Raw genomic sequence first — 25738 nt, 5'->3', positions numbered from 1 at the left:
TATACTGGATGAAGATCTAAGTCAAGACACCTCGCGTGAAAAGCCAGCTACTCGTTTCTGTACGTGCTGCAACTACAAGTAGCTTCAATAAATAGAAAATCCAGTTGCTAAGGAAAACCTGGAGCCTTTCTTTAGCTGAAAACAAGCCTGCAAATCACACTGTGAAGAGGTATGTGTGAGGAGGCTTTTTTCTTTTCTCTTTCTTCCAAACAGGCAATATTAGTTACTTGTGATTTCAAATGAGAATGAGCAGATTGTATTAATGCCAGCAAAAAATGCAGAGGTCTTGCACATTTTTCAAATTGCACTTTCCAGTATAATTTTTAAATAAGATACTTGTTGTTTTCTTCTTAAAAAAACAAAAAACAAAACAAAACACTAAGGTATGTATTTAAATATTGAATATACTCTTCAAAATATATTGTTAAAACTTTCCCTAGCTGCTCAGGTGTGCTTTTTAATATATAGCTGATATATTATTAAAGGCACTACAAAATAGACATCTCTGGAGTGCAGAAATTACTAAAAAAAAAACCTTCATACCACAAATATATTGAAAATATAACTGCTAAAAAAAAAAAAAAAGACCCTATGCAACCCTACTGCAGTGCATATAAATGCATGTCAGTGGTGGGCTGGATGCACCGAGGTCCTTTGGAAATGTATGAATACAGGCATGTTAAATTTTTAAAAATAGCCTAAAAAAGTTAGTGAAAACTTCAAGCATAGAAAATATTTCAAACACGTTTTTCTATGACATTCTTCACTTTCTGCATTGTTTTACCAAGCCCAAATGTTTACTCTTTCGCGGACAGTTCTTTCTTCATAAATAGTAAAGTGTTCCTTCAGTGTGTGTTTCCCCAGCACCCTCCTCCGCCGACAGTGTCAGTACGTGGGGTAGACGTCGTGGATGGGCACCTGGATGGTGGCGGCCGGGAATGCCGGCGGGATGTAGCCGGCGTAGCCCCCGTAGGCGGCGGCGGCGGCGGCCGCGTTCTTCTGTAGCGTGGCTATTGTGGCCGTGGCCGCCGCGGGCGCCGCGAAGGGCACGTAACTTGTCCCGTAAATGCCGGCGGCAGGGATGCGCTGCACGCCGGGAGTCATGGTGTACACCGGCGTGATGGGGCGGCCCTGCAGGGAAAGGGAACAGACCTCGCAAAATGCGCTTTGTTGTGACACCCCACTTCCATGAATGGCAAAGCCCCAGAAGGGAAGGGGGTGATGGAGAGGGTAGGCAGTGCGTGCCCTGTTGATTGAGAGTTTATGCTGCCAGGGGAGGCTGCTCCCCCCTCACGGTTTGGGTCCCCCACAGCGGGGAAAGCAACAGCCCAATGCGCAGATGTCTGACAGGTGAGATGGACTTCAGGGCTCTTGGGCACTGTGACACCCTCAAGAGCCTGTCCTGAATGGAGCAGGGCAAGAGAACAGGCTTTCCCCCCACCCTGGGTATGCACAGCAGGATGCATGGGAAGCGGGATTTCTGTGCTGAGCTCACCTGGAAGGGAGGAGGTGTTGACACAGCTGGTATTACAGCTGCGGCTGCGGCCGCTGCGGCAGCTGCTGCACTAGCTGGGTCCTGCTGGACAGCTATGGGGTTGATGATGTGCTCAACAGTGTGGATTTTGCCATCTTCCATCATCTTGGCTGGTGGTGCGGCCTGAAACATGGAGTACTGGGCACCAATGGCAGGGATGGCCACTAGGAGAGACCAGACATATCAGATACACTGGGAAAGAGTTTCCAGGACCTCCTGTCAAAGACTCTCCCCCGCAGCTGTGCCAACTCTCCAGCTGTGATCCTGTGCTGCTCTCATCAGGGCAGGTAGCCTTTTGTGCAGGCAGGGGACCTGGGGCATCTCTTCCCTCCCATGCATGGGAGCACCATAGCTGATGCACAGTGACAGGCTCAGTGCTGCTTGGTCCAGCATTTTCCCCCATGCTCCTGCCATGAGTATCCTAGGGCCAGTCCTCCTGGGGAGTGGGAGCTGTGACCCAGATTTACACAACCCCTTCTGACCACTGCTGTCCTTCTCTCTGGCTAAGAGTGGCCTGATCACAGGCAGTAAGAGTGTGTAATGTCCCAGTGAGTCCCTGCTCCAGCTCTTGACATCAAGGAATATGTAGCTGCCATAGGAAGAGCTGCTCCAGGACAGAAAGTTGTGGTTTCTACTGCAGAAGTTACAGGCAGCAATGGGTCTGCTTTACATGCCATCCTGTGGCCAACCCTGTGAAAATATCAGCTCTGTTACCAGCATTTCCCAGGACTACCTTGGCTAAATATGTTTTATCCCATCTGTTTGCTACTGGAGTGCTGTGTCCAGTTCTGGAGCCCCCAATATAAGAAGGAAGTGAACCTGTTGGAGCAGGTTCAGAAGATGTTAAACAAGAGGGAGCACCTCTGCTGTTAAGTCAAACTGGAAGAGTTGGGGTTGTTTAGCCTGGAGAAAAGATGTCTTCGGGATAAAGACCTCTGCTGGAGTTTTTCAGTACTTAAAGGGGTCCTACAAGAAAGACTTTATGGTAAGGCCTGTAGTGATAGGACAAGGGGTAACAGGGTTAAACTGAAAAAGGGTTGGGCATAAGAAAGAAATACTCTATTATGAAGGTGACGAGACACTGGACTGGTTGTCCAGAGAAGTTTTGTGTGGTTCATTATTGGAAGTGTTAAAGTTCAGGTTGGATGGGTCTTTGAGCAACCTGATCTAGTTTAAGACATGTCTGCCCATGACAGGGACATTGGATTAGATGATCTTTAAAGTCCCTTCCAATGGAAACCATTCTATGGTGCTGTGATTTCCATCATTGCCTCATATTGCACACTTCAGCATTCAGCTTGTTAGCTTTTTAGCAGTAAGGCTATTCACAAGGAAAACAAAGAAATCCATAAATAATAGATGATGGACTAAGAGATGGCATTGGCATTTATGGGAGGTGCAGCCACTAAGCCAGAAATGAACCCTATGTACACAGGTTTATTTCTGTGCAATGGAACTTTGCAATGTTAAAGTGTGCAGTTATGCCTGGTGGAAGGAGGTGACAGAAAGCACTGCTTTTGCTCTGATGCTGGAGACTGCAACAAGGAAGCTGCTCAGATATCTTTCAGGCAGAAATGTGCTCTCCACCAGTGGACTATCACTGTTTCCTCAAGCAGAGACCCCCAACACATGAGGTTTTCCAGTTCTCCTTTTACACAGAGTCCACCTGGTCAGGTCAAACCGGTTTTGTCTCTGGTTTAAATATCCTGGATAATTTCTCACCAAGGCGAAGAGCTCACGTGCTCCATTCTCACATGCAATAACTTCTGGCAGAAAAACCATAGCAGGTATCTGGGGTACTGGGGTGACCTCCCAGGAGTATTCCAACTATTTGCAGAGAAATGAGCTTTAAGGTTGGTCTAAACAGTAGGCAGGAAACTTTGCAGTCAGTACATTTCTACTCCTCTGCTCTGGTAATGTGCTTTCAAAGTCATACCCTCTTAATAACAGAGGTAACTCTTGTGTGAGGTACCTCTTATTAGATCAGCTGATGTGACTGGGGAAAACAGACCAGGTGCTGCTGTGCTCAGAGGCTGTGCTGAAACCATAAAACAGGGGAAGGTCTGATAAAAAACCCTGAATTTTAACATGCTTCAAGTGTAGAAACACTTTGGCTTGAGCTTCAAGCTTTTGTTTGGCAGTCAAATGAAATATAGACACCACTAACATGCATGCATTTCCAAGCTCACTTTTCAAGCATCCTTTAGTAATACCTGGAATTCCTAAAGTATCTTTGCAAACACACGTAGCAGTAATATTTTCTGGTGGCGGGTGGGTAGTTTTCTCAGGAAGTCTGATCTTTCTCCAACTCTAATCTTAACAGCCTTCCTTTGTCTCTAGACTTCTGATATTACCTCATCCAGTTGTTATGAGGAACTCTTCACAGACTTCATTAGATGCAAGCTGTAATTTTCACTGACATAAATGAAATATGTTTTGGGAAACCACAGTAGCTCTATTATTAAGCAATCTTGCCATTTACAGTTTACTTGGAAAGAAAAATGAAGGAGAAGACATCAGGACTTTAGGATGGGGTCCCCATCCCCTTCATGGACCTTCTTCCTTAGGCTACTTTTCCAAATAAAAATCTTTCCAAACAGGATCTTGAGGAATTGCAGAGCTTCAGATTTCCTCTTGTTCACTTGGGAATGACAAGGGCTGGGCACTCAGCTGGCAAAGCAGCGGAAGGAGGCAATCCCTGTCCCAGCCCTTGGACTGGCCCATCAGAGCCCAGCAGAGATGAGAGCACTCCTGTAGGCACTGCACAGCTGCAAAGATGGACCTGAGGGCTCCCTGCCTTGCTCCTTCCCCATGCCACTGATGGAGATGGAGGAGCTTGCCTCACCCAGGGACTTTCCTGCAATGGGAAAGCCCCAGATCCTTTTCTCAGCCTCATACCACTGGAGCAAGATGGACTAAACAGGGCAGGGCTCCAGCCTGGCTGGAAATCTAGGATAGGCATCTCCCAGGGTGAAACTAGCATTGAAGACCTTAAAAGAGAGATTGATCTTAGTCACCATGTTCTGGTTTCCAGGACTAGAAGGAGAGGAAAGTCTGCTTCCTCCTAAACAAATGCAAAAGGGGAGAGGAGGAGTGGGAGTTGCTCTAGTCCTTTTTACTTTGGTCTGAAGAACTCCCAGATATCTGTGTCCCCTATCCTGCTGTGTGCCTCTTGTGTGAAGAAAGTCTGGCCAGGGCCAGGAGGCACTCAGCACAAGGGAGCACTGAGCCCCAGCCCTGGAGCCACCCCCATTGCTGCAGTTGCAGTTGTGGACTGGCCCTGGAGGGGTTCTCACATGCCTGAGACAGGGCTTGGAGTGGGGGCCTGCCCACCACCCCTGCTTTACTCCCCTCATTACACATACTAACCTGCACCAGGCTTAATGGCCACTGGATTGACTGCAGGTAACTCCAAGTTGGGAACCAGTTCGAATCCTTTCTCTTGCTGCTTTCCTTTGCCTTCATGGTACCTGCTGTAGATTCCACGGCCGGCGGAGTATCCCCCCAGGTAGGAGCCCCTGGGACCCGGAGCTCTGTTGCCAGCTGCGCCTCGCCCTCTGCCTCGTATGCTGCCTGCTTATGATAACAACACAGAAGATGGTGAGTAATGGACAGTGACAGCCCTGTGGGGAGCACGAGTGACCCCAGGCTGAAACCTGGAGGCTTGCACTCAGAAATGTGGCTGCTTAAGTCAGCATGGTTGAGTCTTAGTGACCCTGCTTAGGGAAACAGAGGTGCCTAAGAAGTATCCAGTAAGCCTATGCTTGTTTAGCTTTTGATGTTTGTGAGCATATATTAACTGCTCATTTATATTGATGGAACTCTTGTAGTGAGTGTTACAGGTTCAATGCAGTCAGTAGAGAGTGAGAGGATCCTCTGGCTGATTTCTATGCATTAGGAAGAGCTTCTGCTTTCAGATGTCCTCCAGAGAAGACCAAACTTGTCAACCGGCTGCAATGGGACTCTGCCAAGATGGCACAGCATCACACCTGCCCTTTAATCAACTTTGTCCCATGACTGCATATATTTTCACTTACATTGTTGAATTGTTTTCTCTGCTATTTTATTAGGTGTATATAACCCATTTCCAATAATATTGCCTTTATTCATCTTAGTGACTACACATCTGTTCTGACAGTACTTTGAACACTGCAGTATAGATTTACTTTATGATGACCTAATTGAATATTTAGTCTGTTACTCAACTCTGCCATAGTTCATTGCAAGTACAAACCTGGAAATTGAGAAGAAGCTGAAATTCTTGAACGATTACGGTTAAAAATACTTCTCGGTTTATGTGGGAGCTTTAAGAATATATTTATGCTAAATTGCTTCTTCTATGGAAATACACATCAAATGTCAGGAAACTCTAATTCCTGTAAGTACAGGATAATTGTAATTATAATACCAGTTATAGCTGTTAGGTTTTTTTTTAAGAATAAGTGATTTTTGGTTAATTTTTAATGACTATAACAGATAACTAATTAAGGTATATATAATAAAATAATTTTTTTTTCACTCATGTGATTCCTTCTGCTTGTAGTTCTCAAATGACTTTATGAAGGAACATTACTGTTATTTTAATGTGGAAGGTAAATGACACCTAGAGAGCTCCTAACTAAGGCTTTCCCTCACTCCTTCCTTTTGGATAGGTCACCATACCCACGCCTCCAGAGCACTCTGCCGTAGGATGCAGCTCTTTGAAAGGAGACATCAGACAATGGAATCCTTAGACTTGCTCAGACTTAATACGTTGCTCATAAAACCCAGATCCATCTGTTCGCCATCTCATGCTTGGTTTTTACCTGCTCTTAACCCCATATTTGATATCTCTCTCATACTATCTTGCACATTTGCAATTATTTATAGATATATACATTTTATGTAGTCATAAACTAAAGTAAGACCCAACAGAAATATGACAAAAAGGCCTATACAAGAGTATTAAGAAAAATTGCGTAGTACTAGCTGTCCTTTGGCTGAGGCAGACCTCTGGCATCAGCCTAAGATCAAAGCTGCCCATCACATCTCCTAATTGTGCTTACTAACCTTTCACAAAGTAATCTCTGTTGGGCCCGATCAAGGCATTGTATGGATATCCATAGTATGCCAGTGTATATGGATCACAAGAGTAAACATAGTTAGGTTGCTGCGTTACTTCGGAGGTTGCTGCAGCCCCTCCTTTTGCTGCTTTCTGGTAGCGAGTGTACTGCTCCTTGTCTACAGGCTTGGCCAAGGTAACCTCCAGGCACGAGCCCTCTAGTTCAACACCATTGAGGTTGTTCATGGCATGAATGGCATCTTCCCTGGTTGTAAAGTGCACAAAGGCGTAATCACGGATTTTTTTCACTCTCTCTACACAGCCAGGGTTAAACTGACCGAACACCTTTTTAATGGTGTCCTCTGTGGTCTCAATCATTAAATTCCTCACATATAAGATTTTAACAGTCTCCATGACATCTTCATCCACATCTATCTCTGGTTCTGCCCAGTCAACAGCAATTTGATGTCCCCACAGCTGGATCCTTCCTGGCATGAGTTTTCTCCTGGCCATGGCTGCTGCTCGATGGCTTTCATACTCCACAAAGGCAAAGCCTCTGTTCTTCATCTTGTCTGCGGCGCTGGCATACACGATGACATCCAGCACGCCTTCTGTCACCTTGGCAATCTCTTCCAGGATCTCCTCTCTCTTCTTCATCTTGGGAATGCCTCCGATGAAGAGCCGGCAGTTATCCACGCTGCAGCAGACCCCCAGCAGCCTGCCGGGGCGGATTTCGTAGTTGTTCAGCTCCCTGACGGCGCGCTTCGCCTCATGCTTCTGGGTGTACATCACGAAGGCGTAGCCACGGTTCTTCCCATCGAAGTCCATCATTAGGCGCATCTCGTAGATGCGGCCCACAGACTCGAACACGGGGACCAGCTCATCCTCGTAGACGTCGCGGGGGATTTTGCCCACGAAGACTTCGCAGCCCCGCGGCGGGTGCAGGCCCTCCCAGCCGGGAGGAGGCCCTCCGTACTTGCGCTGCCCGTTCTCCTGGATCATGCTGTACCCAGTGCGGGCCATGAGGGCCAGCAGAGCCGCCTCGTTGGGGGCACCGGCAACGCCTTCGGGCACTTTTGTGGTGGCCACATTAGTGGAATCATTGCTCATCCTTGCAGTGGAATCCTCAGCGGTCATGGTGTCAAACTCATTCACAGCGTGATAAAACCTGGCCAAATGAAGAAGGAGGACACTCGTTAAAAGCTATTAGCTACCATGAGAATTTCACCTCTCTTTTATTTTCCTGTGGTTGTTCTGCAAGTTTTTTTTTCAAACTGGGACTAAGACTGCAGAAAAACAGAGTAAGAAGTCACACCAGCCTGAAGAATGTTACTGCAGGAACAGCGCATCCTGGACACAGGCAAAGCTCCTCTTTGAGGGAATGGTCGAGGATCACCTGCTCACACATCCCAGGCATCAAGAGCTGCTGTCACAGGACACCAAAGGCACATGAATGGATGCCATCAAGTACCTCAAAATCTCAAGACATCTTTGAAATGGTAAGAAGGAGATTGCACAGAATTGGGAGAGAAAAGATACTGACAGGAAGACAGAGGTACCCTACAGAGCCTTCTCTTCCCTCTCAGTCACTCATCAGTTAATCCATTTACTGCTGAATAGCACAAGCACCAGGTGCCATATTCCATGGTGAAAGGTGGCAAATGCATGAGAAGCACCAGACAGCTTCCATTTGATAACAAACCCCTTGCTCCTCTAGACCTCTGCAGTAACTGTCAAGTAGGAAATAGAAAATACACTTTAGCAGTGGGGGTGGGGGACAATTTGTGTTCTTTTTGTGCAAAGAGTGATCTGACAAGTTTCTGAGTTGCCTACTGCGTGTGTTACAATGTCTGAGGTGTTTGTCTCTTCCATTATTACAGCAGGACTTGACAAAAGCTGAAGAGAATCACTCCTTTATGAGAGGCTGTGCTTTAAACCAAGCATGGCACTGCAAGCCTGCAAGAGGAAGGTAAATCACAGAAACCTTATTCTGCATTTGAACAGAGGCAGAGAGCAGGAAGTGAAGACATACAGGAAATGACCATGCTAACAACCAAAACTGCAAGACAGGGAACTTTCTTTCTGAGCACAATTAAATAAGACACCTTGGACTCTGAGAGTAGTTAGTTCATCGACTTTTAAAACTGCAGTGGTCCACCAGACAATTTAATACAAGTGATTGTATATGATATGGACCATTACATTTTAGTGTTATTTGCACATTAGGTGCTATAGCATTTATCTCAGTAAATTGTATTTTCCACAAGGACCTTGGCTGTAAGTAATCAGAGAGCTGTGGACCACACATCCCTGTATGGCTTGTTTGCTAACCACTCCCTCATACAAGTAAGTGTGCAATATTTCTCACGAGAATTTCTCTGGCTTTTGTTTCCAGACAGGATTAGATAGACTAAGCAGTCTTTCAAGACCTCTGCTTATGCCTTCTAGTGATATTTAAGTCACTGAATCACAACACAAGTCTGTCTTTCGAATAGAACTTGCAGGCTAAGCTCACAATTAGTCACTTGCACCCAAAATTACTGGGTTTTGGTCTTTTGACAGTTCTCTAGAGCTTCAGCCTCTTTCACATTTGCTATATACAGGGATGAGGATCATCCCTCTTTCTTCTCCCCACGTCTGTCTTGCCAAACCCTGCTTCTTCACACCTTCTCACTGGCAAGTCACATGTAGTTGGGGAGAGTTTTTTCAATTCTAACCTCAAATCCTCTATAGAAGCACCACGTGCTCTGGTTATGTCCCATGTAGCAGGCATGACTTGTGTTTACTACTCTGAATGCCACAACCTTGCATTCAGCCCTATCCCAACTGCATTTCGAATAGATCCCACCTATTGAATGTTACACTATTGGCTCCTTCCCATGGTGTTCTACAACTCCATCAGTCTTTCCTTCACTGATTTATTTGTCATGACTTGCATTCATCACCAGTCTGTTGATGGAACTGTCAAAATACACTCACCCTTGTAGGACACTGCAAACCGCTGTAAGAAATGTTCCCAATATATAGGTTTGACAGGATTATTTTTTATTTTAAATAAAAAAGGATGAAGCTTCAGAGAGATTTATTTATTCTATACAGTTTTCTTATTCAGTGAGACATAGGTTTCTCTCTGTCCCATAATTGCATTGGTGACCACCAAGGAAGATTTTTCATTAGTGCAGCAAGCCCAAGTTCACAAAAATATCAGCACAAATTTTAGGCACCAAAGTCTGATTTGTATGGTTCACAAAATCTATTAAAATCCTAGTAACTTCAGCACCTCAGATTGTTTTCAGTAAAGCTCCTGAGCTGTCCAGAGCTGTGCTGGTCTATACCCAGAGGTGCCTCTGCACAAGCCAGGGCAAACACTGTTGAGCCTGGTTCAACTCTTAAATGTATTTGGGATTAAGAAACCAGACCTCTGAGCTTTGGTCTGTGGTAATACCTGATCCTGCACGTGATTTTGGCTATGAGTGTTGCATGCTGATGCTTCTGAGCCATTTTAATTTAAGAATATGGAGAGCAGAGGAGAAGATAAAGAAAGTGGAGAGCAATAAAAGTGATGCTGATGCTCAGGCAACACTTTACTAAACATGATTCCTTTGAAGCCAGATCTGTCATGAATAGCTTCTTGAACTGTTGATACACATTTCTCTCAGATTCAAACATCACCCTTTAACAGTTATTTAACAGACACCCTTTAACACACATTTTAATTTTATTCCTGGGAATTATTTGAAATAATTAAGAACTTAAGATAGAGTAAAACATCTTCATTTTTCACTTGATAGTTTGGTCCTAGAAGTGTAACTTCACCTTTCTTGGAATAAAAGCACAGCTGGTTATACAAACACTTTGGTGGGAAATAATCATTACCTTTACATGAGCCACCTGTTGGCAAGTCAAGTACTTATCACCCCAAGTTTGGCTAAGTTTAAAAATTACCAATTCCATTCAAACCACCTGTTTCAGGTCAACTCACAAAATAGGTCTCCATATCTCTGTTATCTGCAGGGCTCTGTGTCTGGGGCTATAGTCTGGAAAGCTGCAGATGGCTACTGGGTTTGTGAGGGGAGTTGAAACAATCTCCCCTGAGCCCCAGAAACCAGTTGGTAATTCAATGGCCATGCAGGTGATTGCATGTTCTCCAGCATTTTGCATTGCACCAGCAAGATGATTTCTCATATTCCAAGTTGTACCTGAAGCTGCTTCTAAGTGCTGCTGGCCACCTTTGCTGCAGACACTGCCACACACCATTTGTGATAGTGCATCATTAAAAATTCCTTATGAACCTAAAATGCATTTATCCCTATGTAATTTGTTGTGAATCAAGATTCATGATCAAATGTGGTTTGGGTTTTTTTTCCTGTGCAGCTACATAGAGCTGGGTTTCATAAGTAAGTCCTACCTAAGAAAGTTATAATGCCCATATAGCCCTAATTTTTTGTAACTAAATACACACTTAACAACTTGTTCATTCATTGTCGTGCTACACAATCAACACCTTGACTAAGTTCATATAATCAACACCTTGATAAATGTTACCAGAACATTTATCATCACTGATCACCTGTAGCTTGATGAGAAAATGCACAGCCTGTCTGGTCTGAGTGCTTTTCTCTTCTGCTGCTACTGCCTTTAAAAATGGGCTACCAACACAATTTAACCCTTTTCAGACTAAAATGCAATCCCTCTCAAGAAAACAGTTTTTGAAAATACCAGCTTCCAAAGTGTTCAAACCTGCTTGTGCATTTTTTAAGTCAACAGTAAACTGATCATGAAAACCTGCTACCCTGTGTTGTGGGTCTACACAAGGCACGGGCTGGTAATATGGGTCTAGTGGCCTTAATAAAGACAAACTGATTTCCAGCACCCAATAAGTGAGATTAGTGCTAGAAAAGGCAAAAATTTAATCTCCATTAAAATACAGTGTCTTGTGAAATATAAGTGCTTGGTTTCTAGACTCTGAGGAGGAAGGCACATCTGATCTTGATAACATAGATTCAAAAAAAGAGAGACAGGTACATACATTTTTAACAAGAAAGGTTGTGTTTTGGAGACAGCAAAGTTTTAAATGACTCACTATCAGGACTGAGACAAGTCCTTGGCTTCTTTTTAGAAAAAGGTAAATCCTGCTTGATTGTTCACACCAGATGTTGTTAGATGGACGCTAACATCTGCCAGCCTACCAGGAGTGAGGCTTACCAGCCTCTCAGGAGTGAGGCATGAGTCCTCTGTTCCAAGGACTTCTTGCACAGGTGAACTAGCAGACATACATGTTGCACTGAAACCATTCAAATTTCACTTCACCTTGCTTGAGAAACTCCTCTGCTGCCAGTAGGAAGACTGTAAATAAGTGTTGCCCTAAACATGAATTACCTTCTCTTTAAAGGCACTTACATCCCACATCCCAGAATATTAAATGGCAAGCTTACTGCGTTGGTAGTGACTGACCTAAAGCATACTGTAGGCAGGCTGATTAACTGAGGTAGGTATTTTATTAAGTAGAAATACCACACCTTGATCAACAACAATGCAGGGCCAGATGGTGATGTCCCTTGTCCCAGGGCAAAGGCAGCTTGGGGCCCCATCAGGAAAGCAATGCCCAAAGTCCACAAAGGAACTTATCCCTGGGTTAGTCCAGCACTGGGCAGTGCCCTGTGAAGTTAGGCAGACACGTTCTCCTCTGTTGATCCTAGTGTGGTCAAACAGGCTTTTACAAACACAGGGACACAGCCAGTGTCCTTGTGGCAGTAACTGTGTGTCCACCTCACTCACCTGATCCTAGAAAATGAGGTTGTTTATGTCTGGACTTAATTCACCCCCCCCCAGTTTTGTGTTACATGGGTTTAGTGGCATCATCTGTGGGTGACACAACTGCTGGCAGTCCCAAAGCCTGGGGACAGGTGCCAGCATCACCACAGGCAACAGGAGAGACCAGGGAGATGTGCTGTCTCTGTGATAACTGTCTAGGGGAGGCATGGGGACACCTGTGCCCCACCTGCAGACCCTGTACTGCACAAACTCCCACTGAGCTGACAGGGTGTGTCCTCATGGACTCTGCACAGCTACTGCTTCCTTCAAGAAACTGCCACAGCTTTGCATTTTAAACCACAGAGGGAAAGACAGTTGCTGAAATTTCAAATACACCCAGTTGACAGAGGAAAATAACAGCTACTGGCTTAAATGTGACCTTCCTGGTATTTTACTTGAAATAATGAGGGAAAATGTTGATCCTGATGATGATGATGATAGGGAGCAGCTCTAAAAGCATGGCTGTCATTAAAGTTCTTTATTTTCAAATCCTGACTCTATTCCCATGACAACTTTATATTCATAAAATGCATACAAAACCAACAGCTTACTAAGACCAGAAATGCTCCTGCTGAAAACAGTTTGCCTGTTTAGAGATCTATTGGCTGAACAGAAAAATTCAACAGCCTCATCAATTCTAAATAAGGTAGTGACTTGTGCATTGCTTCAAGTGTCCTGTGCAAGTTACCTCCCTGCTTAAAGATGATTACAGTATCATTATACCTCACTTTGCTCTTTCTTGACAAGACTGTCACTCTTTTCCTCCTCATTAATTTCAAAAATGAGCTGAACAAAGCAGATGTCTTTTTTGCCAAAGCTGACCCATGGCATGCCCAGCTGCAGGATCTGGGGCCAGTGGGGATCAACAGGAACTGGATCACACTTGGTTTCCTACTTTCTGCCATTAATGAAATTCAGGTGTCCAAAGCTGAAATTTGTGAAATTTGGGTCAGTGCAACAGAGCGCAGCATTTCAGTACAGCTTTTTGGCCAAGGCCCTTTTCTGAAGGTCTTTTAGGCAGGAAAGCAAAGGTTGGATGGGATGGATGATGCCTTCACCCTTTTACAAAAAAGCCATACCTGAGCCAACAGGCCATACCATGGCCAACAGGCCATGACAATGTCTGCAGTACGTCAGACACATCTTTACCTGCAGCTGAACTGGGTGAAGAAGTTGTTGCAGGCTAGGTGAAACATTTTGAAAAGGTGAATTTTCACAATCTGTATCATTTTGGCAAAACTCAGTGGAAAAAGTGGTGAACTGAGTCAGCAGACCTGAAGGGCAGGAACAACGGCTGGCGAGAGGCTTGATGAGTAGCTTGTGATGAACGGCTTGGAAGAAAGTAACCTCAGAGATCATTGACAATGACATGTCTGTCTGCTGTGCAATTTATCCTCCTGCCAGCCCTGCTAAAGGACTGCTTATTCTCATCATCATCATCTGCATGCCTCAACTGGGTCATTGAACTTGTCCCTCTCCAGCCAGGGTCAGGAACGTTTTGGCTCAGGTGCTGCACAAACACAATGAGATGTGCACGGAGCAACATTTGCTGCACCACGTATTTCCCACGAATGTTCAGACAAGAACATGCACAAGCAGAGGCTCTCTGCCCACTAGAAGTATTATGCTTAAATATAGAGAACAACAATGCCTGAGAGGTAGGATAAACCAGACTATTAAATCCTGAGGCTAGCTGCTGAAATTAGGACAAAAGGAAACAGCCGCAAGTTGCACCAGGGAAGGAAAGATTTCTTCATTGAAAGGGCTGTAAGCATTGGAACAGGCTGCTCAGGGAAGTGCTTAAATACCAACTCCAGAGGTATGTAAAAGATACGCAGATGTGGCACTTAGGGACCTGGTTTAGTGGTGGGCTTTGCAGTGTTCAGCTAATGGTTGATTTCAACCATCTTAGAGGTCTTTTCCAACTCAAAGGTTCTATGATTTTACGAAATTCCCACTTCTACTATGGTGACAATTAGCATTCTAATCTAGAGCCTATCAACAGAGCTCTGATTGATTGCAAGAGTTTGTATTTCATGCTTAAAGTTCAGTTTTATTGTGGTCAGTTAGTTATGTTCACTTTGTATGGGGCAAGTTAATGCTCAAGGCCTGAAGAGCAGTCGTCAGGGTGGATTTACTGCAGGGAGGGCCTGTGCATGGTTTTTAGTTGCTTAAATTTGTCTTAAGTGGCTAAACATGTTTAAAATTGTTTGTTCCATTTAAAACTCACCAAAATCTGTTGACTGTGACTTCTGATTGTATGAGGTTCAAAGAAAGAAACAGAAAATAAAGTGTGATATTCTGACAGTACTCACACGTAGCATGACTCCCCTGACATCAGTTACAAGACTCTAATGGCTGCAAGAGGGATATATTTAAGATAGGGATGAGCACTACAGAAAATCCTGTTTTAAAGGTCTTGCAGAGACAGGTTATATTCTCCAGGCACCAATCAAAAGCAATGTATTTGGCTTTAAAAATTGTAACAAAATTACTAGAAATCTGTTCTTTTACTTCTTGCTTCTTTTTAGTAGGAAAACACCTGAAATTATTCTGTAAATTAATATCCTGGAATTTCCAAAGTTAAAACTTGAATGCTAATCAGATAATTCAACAAGGAATTTGTACAGTCAACAATTGGCTACAGCTTCAAACTAGGATTTGAAGGTTAAACTTCTTATTTTCACCTTTATCATTAGAAAAATAACAATTAAGGATCTAATTCCCCTAACCTTGTTATATCAGTTCCCATGGTGTATTAATCTGGCCTCACAGAAATTTATGTACAATTTAAAAAATGGAGCTAAAATTATGATTCCCATACAAAATAAAGGCACCTTCTGTTGTGCAAACATCCTGCCTATCCTGTTACCAACTCTCTCTGCATCTTTCTACGGTGTATTTAATCTTGTGTGTGATCCACTTGCATTTTATGTAAGCGCTATCCATGCCTAGCAGTGAACATTCCCAGGAGGAAGGTCCCTCAATGACCTGACCCCTGCTTAAAAACTGCAAAAATTATATTCAATGAGATATGAGTAATAAGTTTGGGTAAGCAAAACCTAGTCCCCCCTTATTTTATAATGCACTTTTCTGCAAGTCATTCAGAACTTTGTCCAACAAGTTGTGTAACCCCTGTGTTATCCTGTTTGCCCCAGCTCCATCTTTTACCCACTCCATTTGACACTAATTCATAACTCTCCCCTATTTTGATAGGAGTTGTTACTGTCTGAGGCTGAAGTTATTACCCTGCAATGTTTTGAAGCCACATGTTGAGGAAGGCTGAGAAGATGAGACATGGTTTGTGTAATCATTTTATCAGTGGTCTAAATCAGGGAACAGCACAACCATCCCCTTCTCCCCAAATTCCCATATTTCAATCTAGTCAATAAAGTCCATCATTACCATGATCAGACAGGAAAATGCGTGATATATAAATTTCAGTGTACTCTTTCCTATTCTGGATAAGCTGTACTTGATGGGAAACTTTTTGCAGCATTTCTTTACAAAAATGAAATTCTGCACTGATCTCTGCAGAAATGCTGATACGGGTTAGTGTGTCCTCCTCATTAACTATCTGCATTAGAAAGCATTCTGCTTGGAAAGGGAGAAAGTTTCATTCAGGATCGACTCGAAGCTTGCAAGCTTTTGCCATAAGAAGGACAGGAGAAGCAATGTTCTGCAACTGAAAAACAAAACCACAACTAGACTCATCTGTTAATCATTACATGGGAAAGATAACACATTCACTTATTTCGCTTTTTGTTCTTCTGAAGAAAAATCTTATATATGAACACAGTGATTTAGTTCAATAATTGAAAATGTCTGTCAAAATCTTTGCTGAACTCTGTGGTAAAGGAATTTATAACATAGTATCTATCTGTCTGTCTACCTAAATATTACATTAGTATGTTCCACTCTGCAGTGCTATCAATAGTATCTTAAAAATTTCATCATCTGCAGCTTTTCTGATCAAACTTTTTCCTCTAACTCTCCTGGAGATTTCAGAGTGAAACATAACACATTCTGCCTGTTCATATAAAGTCTACTTGCTTATCAAATTTACTACAATAAAAATAGCCTCAGAATTTTGAGTTTACCCTAATCCCAGGCACTACTTTCATTGCAACACTCTAAGCTCTGTGTATACCACGTGAGATCTGCAACAACAGGGGCCCAACCTGCAGCCCTGCTTTCAGCAGGAGGCAAAGATTCCAGGAAAAGCTGAAAGTGGCTCAACATGTTCCCTCCCCCTCAGGTCACCGAAATGAAAATCAACATAAGGCAAACCACAGTTGGGATGTGAATATGTGAATGTTCACTGCTGAAAGTACATTAAACTCAAAGCATTTGGCTTAGTCAGTGGCTGGGATTTCGTCCTTTTTTTTTTTTCCTTTGTGCACTGACATTTGACCCTTTTTATAATATGCACCTTGCACTGCTAAAACCCAGTTAGTTATTAATTAAACGGTGGTACCAATGGCTGACTTGTGCCTATCACCATTTTAACTGCCTGTGCACAGGAGTGGGGGCTGGAAGGCAATCGTCCGTCCTGTGAAATTCTGTCATATCGGCAGAAAGGAGCTGCAAAGTGCAGCAATTTGTACCTGACCTCTGAGCTAAGGAGTTTGTATAGACCTTTGAACGTTGGGTTGGAGAATTGAGAAACAAGATTTACAAGTACAAGGAAGAGATTTTCAGCACTTGTTACCCGTGCCCAGTGTTAATATTATAAATTTAAAAAAATGTTTAACCAAGGCAGGAAATCTCTCAGAGGACAACTCTCCCGTGCTGGGTTAATTCAAGACAATTTAAGTCTACTGAAATTGCAGCTCACTTGGAAATATCTATGGTTTTGAAATGAAATTTCTGTTCACTCCAAAAAAGGACTGGGGTTTGAGACACATATTATTTGAAATTAACCTTTTGCTGACCTTAAGTGAGATTATTTCTCTTTTAATTAGAAGCTGAAGAAAGAAGACAAGGATCGTTTGATTCAATAATTTTTTTTCAGCAAAGACTGGAGGTAAAATGCAGAATTGAATGGAAATCATTAAAAAGACTAGCAAAATCTTTGTTAATTTTATTTTTATGCAACATATTAGCTAAACTTGATTATACAGTGCAAATCTGTATGAGAACCCATGGAAAAATAATCAGACCAACAACATTACAACAAGTTCCTGACAGACAGTCATGTGGCCTTGCCTTGACAAACAAGGAGGGCACGTTTCGATGTCCCATTGGATTAACCATGTTAATTTAATTAGAAACCTCTCTCAACTCTTACACACACTGGCAGGGTCTTTGGTGCAACACCATCAGCTAGCACCAACTGCAGACTGCATTGGGTGTGAAGGCCTTCAGAGATAACACTGAAAAGGATGTCCTTTCTGCAACCCAGTCTGCCAGGCCATGGAGCACTGCAGGGCACAGCATTTGCCGTGACATCCCTCAAAGGTTCTGAGCACAGGCTTCCCCCATGGCAAGCCTGGATGTGCAGGGGCAGTGGGGGTGCTTTACAGATACATTGTGAATCATGGTTTCAATCCCACCTAGCTCAGGACAGGACAACATCATGCACAGCTGCTGCATCTGGTCCACATGTAAACTGACATTTTTGTCATTGGCTTTAATTGAACCTTACTTTCAGCAATTGCATTTATTCTTTTCCTGGTTTAAGTTCAAACTTCGCTATTGTTATCAGCACTGACCCCAATAAAGCAATAAATTAATAATGAAATAAATAAGGGTGAACAGATTAGCGTCATGTGTCCAATGTCACATACAAGTCTTACACATCTCACATGCTGCTTAAGTAGAATATGAATATCAAAGCTGACTTTCTGTAATGCTTTCAAATTTTCAGTATGCACATTGAGCTATAAAGATTCATTTGTATTAATAATACTTGCAGATATACCCTGTTTACTTAAACCTTCCTAGCCACCTTCAATCTACAAACCCCAAATTCTTCACCAAAACCTGATAATCCACTTTTAAAGCTTTATTTTTTATGTCAAGCTCTTGAAAAAGCAGAACAAAATACCAGGCAGCACAGACAATGGCAGAGACAGACTGACTGAAAACACAATGTCAAGCAGTTGCAATTGGCTACCTTTTGCTTCCTTAATTTAAGATAGCAGAAAAGATATCTCAGAACCATGATTTTGTTTTCTTCTGTCTAAAATATCCATGGCTTAGTGTTCATTGTTCTGACTTTTTTTTTGGTATTTGCTATGCAAATTCTTTTAGATATTCACATGTTGATCTCACAGCTCAGTCTCACAAGCAGTTGCTTAATTCTCAAACAACCCCTTAGGACCCTCTAAAGGATGGCAAACCCCTGAACCCAAACCTTGATGATGACATAGTTTTGGTCTCAACCCCCTGATAAATGAAAGCCAGATGAAAAGCCCTGCAGAGCAAACAAGATTTCCCTTACCTCTCCGCTCCTGCGATCGAAGTGCAACAGGTTAAGGGGACTCGCGCCTTTGCCCGAGCAACCTTTCTTCCTAATGGCAAGAGCTGTGCAACCTGGTTATAGAGTTTATGCATCTCTTTATTGGCCAGCGAGCGTTAGCCATTTAAATTCCTTGGGAGTCATTTGTTAAGGGCTCTTAGGCTGAGGCTAAGTGGGTGGGACGGGAGGGAGAGGGGATGTTAGTGCTGCCAGACGCGGCGAGCTCTCCGAAGTGGTTTGAAGATTAATAGAAAACTATCTGCAATGACGGGATCTTTGGGGGGAGGGCTGGGTCCAACCTTCAGGGAAGCATAGGAATGAGAAATTGTAACATTTTCACAGGTAAAAAGAGTTTGAAGAGAAAGATTTCATTCAAAATTCAAAACTTGGAAAAAAAGGAGTGAAACATGTACAAACAACTCCTTCCTAGCACAAGGCGTTGTGCAAATAGCTTGGGTTACTCACGACAGATAAGATAAGAAAAGGGCATATTTTGCTTGACTGCATGAGGCTTTTTCAGTGAAATATTTCTTTTTCTTCATGTATGTCTGGTAAAATTATTTCAGGGTGCGCTGAATCAATTTACCTTTGGTTGTAGGAAAAACAAAGGGTCTGCAGCTCCTGCAGTCAGAAGCAGATTTACTGAACATGTCGGCGGTGGGACGGTAGGAATAACTCAGCCTGTGCTGTGTACCCGACATACACTGTGTCAGCAGTAAACACGGAAACTCCAACGTGTTTGCTCAAAAGGAAAAAAAGCACCTGGTGCAGAAGTAAAAGCACAGGGGTGGTAAAACATGATTCATGACAGTAGAAATGGTCTGTACATAACAACGGAGCATTAGGCCCTGGGAGCACTTAGGCAAAGCAAACAACACACCTTCTCGAGCAGCCAAGAGGAGGAACTGCTCCCAAACACTCTCTGGATGATAGATTTGCCCAGTTGGCAAGCAGTGTGCACAGCCAGCCGGCGGGAGAAGAGGGAGCAGGGCAAACCTTGGGAGATGGCTCATTTCTGGGAAAGGAGACAGCCTGGAGAAGGTGGGAAGCAAACAGCATATTGCAGTAGCAAAACAACTACAGTCTTTAGTCCTTTCCCAGGTGTTTTTTACAGGCATAACCATTTCTTTCTTCTTTCTCTGCTTTTTTACTGTTTTTTCCTACCCTGAAAAGAAAGCCTGATCCAAACCTCCATCCAAAGCACACAAGCAACAACCTCAGGTCATCCACATGTGCAAGGAAAAGTGTCTTAAGCTCTCAGTGACAAATCATAAATACAAGTATATTCTGCGGAATCGGTTTGTTTGAGATGGTCCTACATAATAATTTATTCTTGTCCTCTGAGTCCTTTAGTCTGGGCATGTAAAACTTAAGAAATAACCTCAAATTGCCAAGTCAGAGGCTGGTCAATAGGGAAGAGGGGTAAGGGAGTCAGTGGGGTGTAGAGATAAGCACTCTAATACTGGACGGCTCCAAGTTAGAAGAATGTGGAGGGTGGCAAAGACTGGCAAAAGAAGCATCTTTGTGGTGGTTTCTGAAAGCAAACAGGAAGGAGAACTGTTCTACTTACACTGCAAACCAATGGGTGATTACAATCACTCTGTTCTGGATTTTTATTCTTGTTTATCCACTGTGCTGGGCTGTGGTGTGTTAGGCACTGTACAAACACACCTGGAGCCTGGATCCTGGTCCCAGAGTGCTGGCAGCCCAAGTCTACTGTGCAAGTCTTTCATCTTCAGAATTCATCCCTGCAAATGTTAAGCTGTAAGAGCTGCAGAGAAGCAGGTACTGCCCTGCAGGCAGGGAAGCTGCAGCATGGAAATTTAAATGGTTTACCCAAGACTATGGAAAAAATCAGTGTCAAAACTGGGGCAAAAAATCTAGGAGATTCTGCCAAAATAAGATCCATGCCTTAATGCCACTGATCTCCACAGGAAAGTGAATAAAAGTGAATCAGCAGTTATGAATTTGCAAAACTCCAAATTAATTTATTTTTAAAATTCAGTATCATTCTCTTACTTCATATTTTTCTGTTGGAAAAAAAATCAAACTTACAGCTAAAAATATTGTCAAGTGAATTCTATCAGCTACAATTGTATGTGTACTTGAATGCCCAGAGAAGAGTCCTCTGATGTAAGTGAGAAAGCACTGATGCTAGTGAGCTGATGGGCTCATTTTCAGAAGGCTGTTCAAGGCTGTGTCAATTAGGATCATGTAGGGAGGCCTCTCAAACCCATGGCTTTCATTTCATATGTTCACTTTTAGCTGCATCCTGTTGTTAGTTTCCAAGTTATTTTCCCGTTATTGTTTAAAGCAATGATCATCAACAGATCATCTACTGCAGGGTATTCTGAGGTGTTGCCATTCCCAGTGGCAGAATTTAAAAATGTACTAGCTTTTCCTGCAGGCTGTGCTTTTATAAGAAACCTCAGAAGTTAGGGCAGAACTCTGCAGTGTGTCTCCCAGCTTTCCCTGACATTAGACACCTGGTTTCCTTTGACTTCAAAACCACTGTGTTCACAGTGATTGCACAACTCTTCATGTACCTCTTTATGATGGCACGTAAGGAACAGTGGAAAGTGTTAAGGGCAGAGCCATGCAAGCAGCAGGAGAATGGATTGTATGTACACCACATGCTCCTCTCTTCATACAGCATCCACTGCTCTGGGCTAAAAATATAAGCACTTCTTTCCTAATGTACAGCTGCCTACAATGAACAAAACCCACCCACTGTTACAATAATAACATATATATTTAGTTGTTTTGTCATTTTAATTATTGACAGTGAAGCAGGGGCTAAATCCTAAGAGATGTGAAACGAAAACTGTCCAGACCAGTCCATGCCCATGTTTCCCTTAAACCTTCCATTGCCTTTTATTCTTTCCTGTAGAGGGATTGAAGGTGAAAGATTTTTCCTAAATAATTATTCTCCTGAACACAGTGATAGAAAAGAAATGTAAAGGAAAAAAAATGATATTCATTGGAATATGGTAATGCCTGTGAATGGGGATCTTCTCCCTGATGCAGAAAAGACTTCCAACAAGTTGGTGTGCTCCCCTCAGCTGTCTCTCTTCTGCAAGTACACACATAAACTGGCCTTTACAGATGGAGTGCACTGGGCTCCTCAGTGTGATGTTGTCTAATGAAGCATTGAATCTGCCTCTGAGATTTTTAGAAAGATCAAACCCAAATGCTTTGGGAGATCCAGAGGCTGAGCATAGGCTTACAATGTCTGGATGTCATTGTCCAGATAAGAGTGAGTGGTTTTGATGATTATGGTAGTAAATAGGTTTTGAGGAGATATTTCGTTATGGAAATTTAGCATTATGTAACAGTGCAGACATATGAGCAAGTGAAAAAAGAAGGGAGAGTAAGGAGTGAGCAGTGGGTTGGCCTTTATGATTTTATTTGCTCTTCAAAAACTGCTGAGAGACTGCAGTAGGAAGAGAAGGGAATGTACCGAGTGAAATATTTCACTGAAAGGACACATGAATGTAAGAGTGACTGGCAAGGTCTCTAATCTCAGTCTCAGAAAGTCTTGATCACTATATTCACACATAAACCCAGAATCAGTCACAATACAGCTACAAAAATTGGGATCTCATAATGTAACAAACAGCCTTTTCCTTTTCTATAATTTCCTTCTCTCTTTAACAAAGCCACTCTGTATTTGGCGAAACAGGTTCCCACATGTTTATAGAACAATTTTATTGCCTATTTGAATGTTTAAAGGGACAACATCACTTTATGTAAATTAATAACATGTTATTTTACACGCGTTCTTATACAATGTGAGTTAATACAGCAGATTTTGTCATTTCCTGACTTCCCTAACCTATTGCAGACCAAAATCTGGGAAGATCCTTCAGAGAACATAAAGTCTGTAACAGGCACAGCTTTCCAAGTTCTCTCACACCCAAGCTGCTTCTATGCATAACCTATGTCAATGTTTTAACCCTTACCTTGCCACATCACAGAGAATTACCCTTTGAAAGATGGACTCCCATCTGCTCCCAGCAGCCACATGCCTTATCCCACTATGGAGATGACAAAGTCACAGCCCTGAAGGTGGAGTACCAACAGAGGGAAATTTGGCCAAGGACACCTTGTGCTTTCCCATTTTGTTTTTTAGTCTTGGGCTTTTCTAGCTCATGGGCAGTAGGATTTGCTCTGATAATCTTTCTGGTCACTAGGCAAAGGTTTTGTTCTTTTTCTAGCAAAAATTTATTTTATTGTCATTCTGCAATGAAAGTCAGCACAGAGGATTGCTGCAACAGTCAGGCTCAGTTTCCCCATGTAGAATTTTGTGCTTTCATTTAAACTTGAAAGCAGGCTTTAGGTTCAAAAATAGAAGACAGATACTAAATAAACCCACAGAGTGTAATAGCTTTTTAATTAGCACACAAAACAGGAGGAAACTGGCAAAACACAAAGTAGGTTTTTTGTTTTTATATAGCCATAGTCATTACATTTCTGTGGCATGTTTGCTTTCCATTCAAATAAGTACAGGGTGGGTTCTGCATAGACATATCTACAAGGGAGGTTAATACAATAATTGCCTTTCAGTCCTAGGGTAAATAAAACACTCCATAGGAAAAAGGTTTGCCCTTGCTAGGCTGATGTGGCTGCACCAGACCACTCTTTCACACCACAGCTAAACTGGTGCTGTCTGCACAGGGTCCATCTCCATCCTTACTGCAGCCTCTGCCGGGGCTGCCACAAGGGTTTGTGCAGCTGCACCACCACCCACCCACACCACCTGAGCACCTGTGCTGGCAGAGGGGTAAAACAGGGTGGGACCTGTCCCTCTGCCAGCACTGCTGGCTTAATGCATTTATCAAGTCACCAGCATTGAGCAAATTCATGGGAAAACAGGGGAAGGGTTTCTTTTAAAACCTGCTGAATCAAGTTTCAGAGCACAGCTCCTCCTCTGAGGAGGCCAATGAGATTCCACAGTGAGGTAAATGACAGCCTTTCTGTAACACCAAGGAGCTCACTGAATAATCCAGGGAGACCAGAAGGTAGAATAGTAAAGTGCAACTCTTTATTAGTCTTTATGCAGCTGGGGAATTTTATTGAGGGGCTGAAGGTCCTGGAGGAACCAAGGAAGGAGGGGCAGCACAGCAGCGTGAGCTCAATAGGTCACCAAAAGGTACCCAATGGCCACCTCCTGTGGCTAGCAGGGATGTCCAACCAGCACAAGCCAACCGTGTACCAACCAATTTTGATAATTAAAAAGTTACTGGCAAACAATATTCTTGCTGGTTCCTTGCAGGGCTTTTTGCAAAGAAAACCACAGGGTTATGTGATACATGTTCACAAGAAGGAGAATAAAGACCTCCAAACATAGATTTACAGGAGCTTTCAGAATCAGGGTATGAAAATGAGTGTGGTTAGCACACACAGTCTCTTCTAAGAATTGTTCTGCTTTTTTACAGCTCACAGTAGAATATAAGGATATTAAGGGAAAAACTCTTCCTCCAGCCAACAGGCATCATCTTTGGTCAGGGCATGAGCTTTTCTATTTTCATTCCTAATGTCTTATTGAAAATTAAGCAATAAAAATCACATGGAAATTGTGTGTAAAAAGAGGTTATCCAATAAGGAGACTGATAGAGTTTCCTTTAGGAAGGCAAATTTATTTTTCTGCCTCCCAGTAACATGGAGGAAAAGTTTAGACTACAGGAGACTGAATGATCTGCTGGGGAATTTAAAATATCCATTAACTCCAGCATCTCTAATATTGTATTTTATTACATGTCCACAACTTCCATTTTTCAGAAAACTGGTTTACTATCAGGATTAGAAAAAGCAGCTTTTGGTGATGTTGGCAGAGTCTGCACGGGCGTGCACAGCAAAGGCACCTTTACCAGAGAAGTCTGTGTTGAGCAGGCTGCGATGGGACTTCACAAGAAAGGGATTTGCTGTGACTCAGTCACCCATCAGTGGTGGGTGCTGCCATGAGACCAGAGTGGGGTCACATCTCTTGACCCATGCCACGGCAGATTTTGGCCATGTGGTCCAGCACAGATTTACCCATGCTGTCACATGCCTTGCCTAAGCTCAGCCCAGCACTGGCTCCTCCTCTGACAGCCTGTGCATCCTGTCTGCTCCTCTCCACTGCTGACCTCCCCTAGGGCAGGCAGGACTGGGGCTGCAAACCTCTCTCCAGCTCAGCTTTCTTCTCTGCAGCCAGCATCGCACCAGAAACGAGCTGCAGGCATGCTGCTCCTGAGCCACTCTTTGGGGTGACTTGAGCTGGGTTGCCAGTCTGAGGTGTGCTTCTGCAGAGTAGGAAACAGGATGGATTTGCCTCAAATGTTATCTACAGCGCAGGCAAGTGCTAGAGCTACATCTATCCCCAGCCACCTGCTTGGCACACAAAGAGAAGGGGAACATGAGCGACTCTTGACAGAAACTTTGCAACCTTGTGGTAAACGTGCTCACCTTAATGAAACATGCTTAAATAGTAAAAGGGCACTTTCACCTCTGCAGCTGCACCTGGTGTGGGACCCTCAGGCATCATCCCCTGACTGCCAGAGCTGCCCAGGTCACCCTGTGGGGTACAGCCAGCCTAATTAAACTTGAAAGTGCTCAAAGGCTGTGTTAATGGGCAGCTCTCCATAACCACAGTGAGGTGATTTTTTTACAGAACTACAATTCTGCTATAAAATGCTTCTTTCTCAAAGAAAAATCTTTGAGTGCTGGTGACATACCTCAATTGGTATTTGACAAGATAAACCAGGAAAAGTGTCTGGTTTCAAGGACCATAATAGCTGAAATAGTTAGGAATGAAAAGAATGGTCTGAATGGCTGTAATTATTAAATCCACTAGCCAAGTTGCTCTTTCCCTTTCTCAGCAAAGAAAATATCTCTACAATGACCC

General features: G+C 43.2%; 1 protein-coding gene across 2 annotated transcripts in view; it reads right to left on the bottom strand.

Annotated features, from left to right (window-relative positions):
* Window positions 1–636: 636 nt before the first annotated feature.
* Window positions 637–25738, bottom strand: part of RBM47 (RNA binding motif protein 47) — a 39040-nt gene continuing 13938 nt past the window's right edge. The window contains exons 2-5 of one of the 2 annotated variants that reach the window (XM_058803288.1): window positions 6584–7743; window positions 4904–5110; window positions 1496–1698; window positions 637–1131 (exon numbers count right to left, since the gene is read on the bottom strand). In XM_058803288.1, the coding sequence (XP_058659271.1) occupies window positions 886–1131; window positions 1496–1698; window positions 4904–5110; window positions 6584–7712 (1785 nt within the window). In that variant the 5' untranslated portion in view covers window positions 7713–7743 and the 3' untranslated portion in view covers window positions 637–885. The remainder of the gene's footprint in view (window positions 1132–1495; window positions 1699–4903; window positions 5111–6583; window positions 7744–25738) is intronic. The other variant, XM_058803289.1, reaches the window with a different exon arrangement.

This window comes from Ammospiza caudacuta, chromosome 4 (assembly GCF_027887145.1).
Source record: "Ammospiza caudacuta isolate bAmmCau1 chromosome 4, bAmmCau1.pri, whole genome shotgun sequence".
NCBI classification, from domain to species: Eukaryota; Metazoa; Chordata; class Aves; order Passeriformes; family Passerellidae; genus Ammospiza; species Ammospiza caudacuta.
Note: the sequence above shows the minus strand (reverse complement) of the source record. Positions and strands in the feature narration are given on the sequence as shown.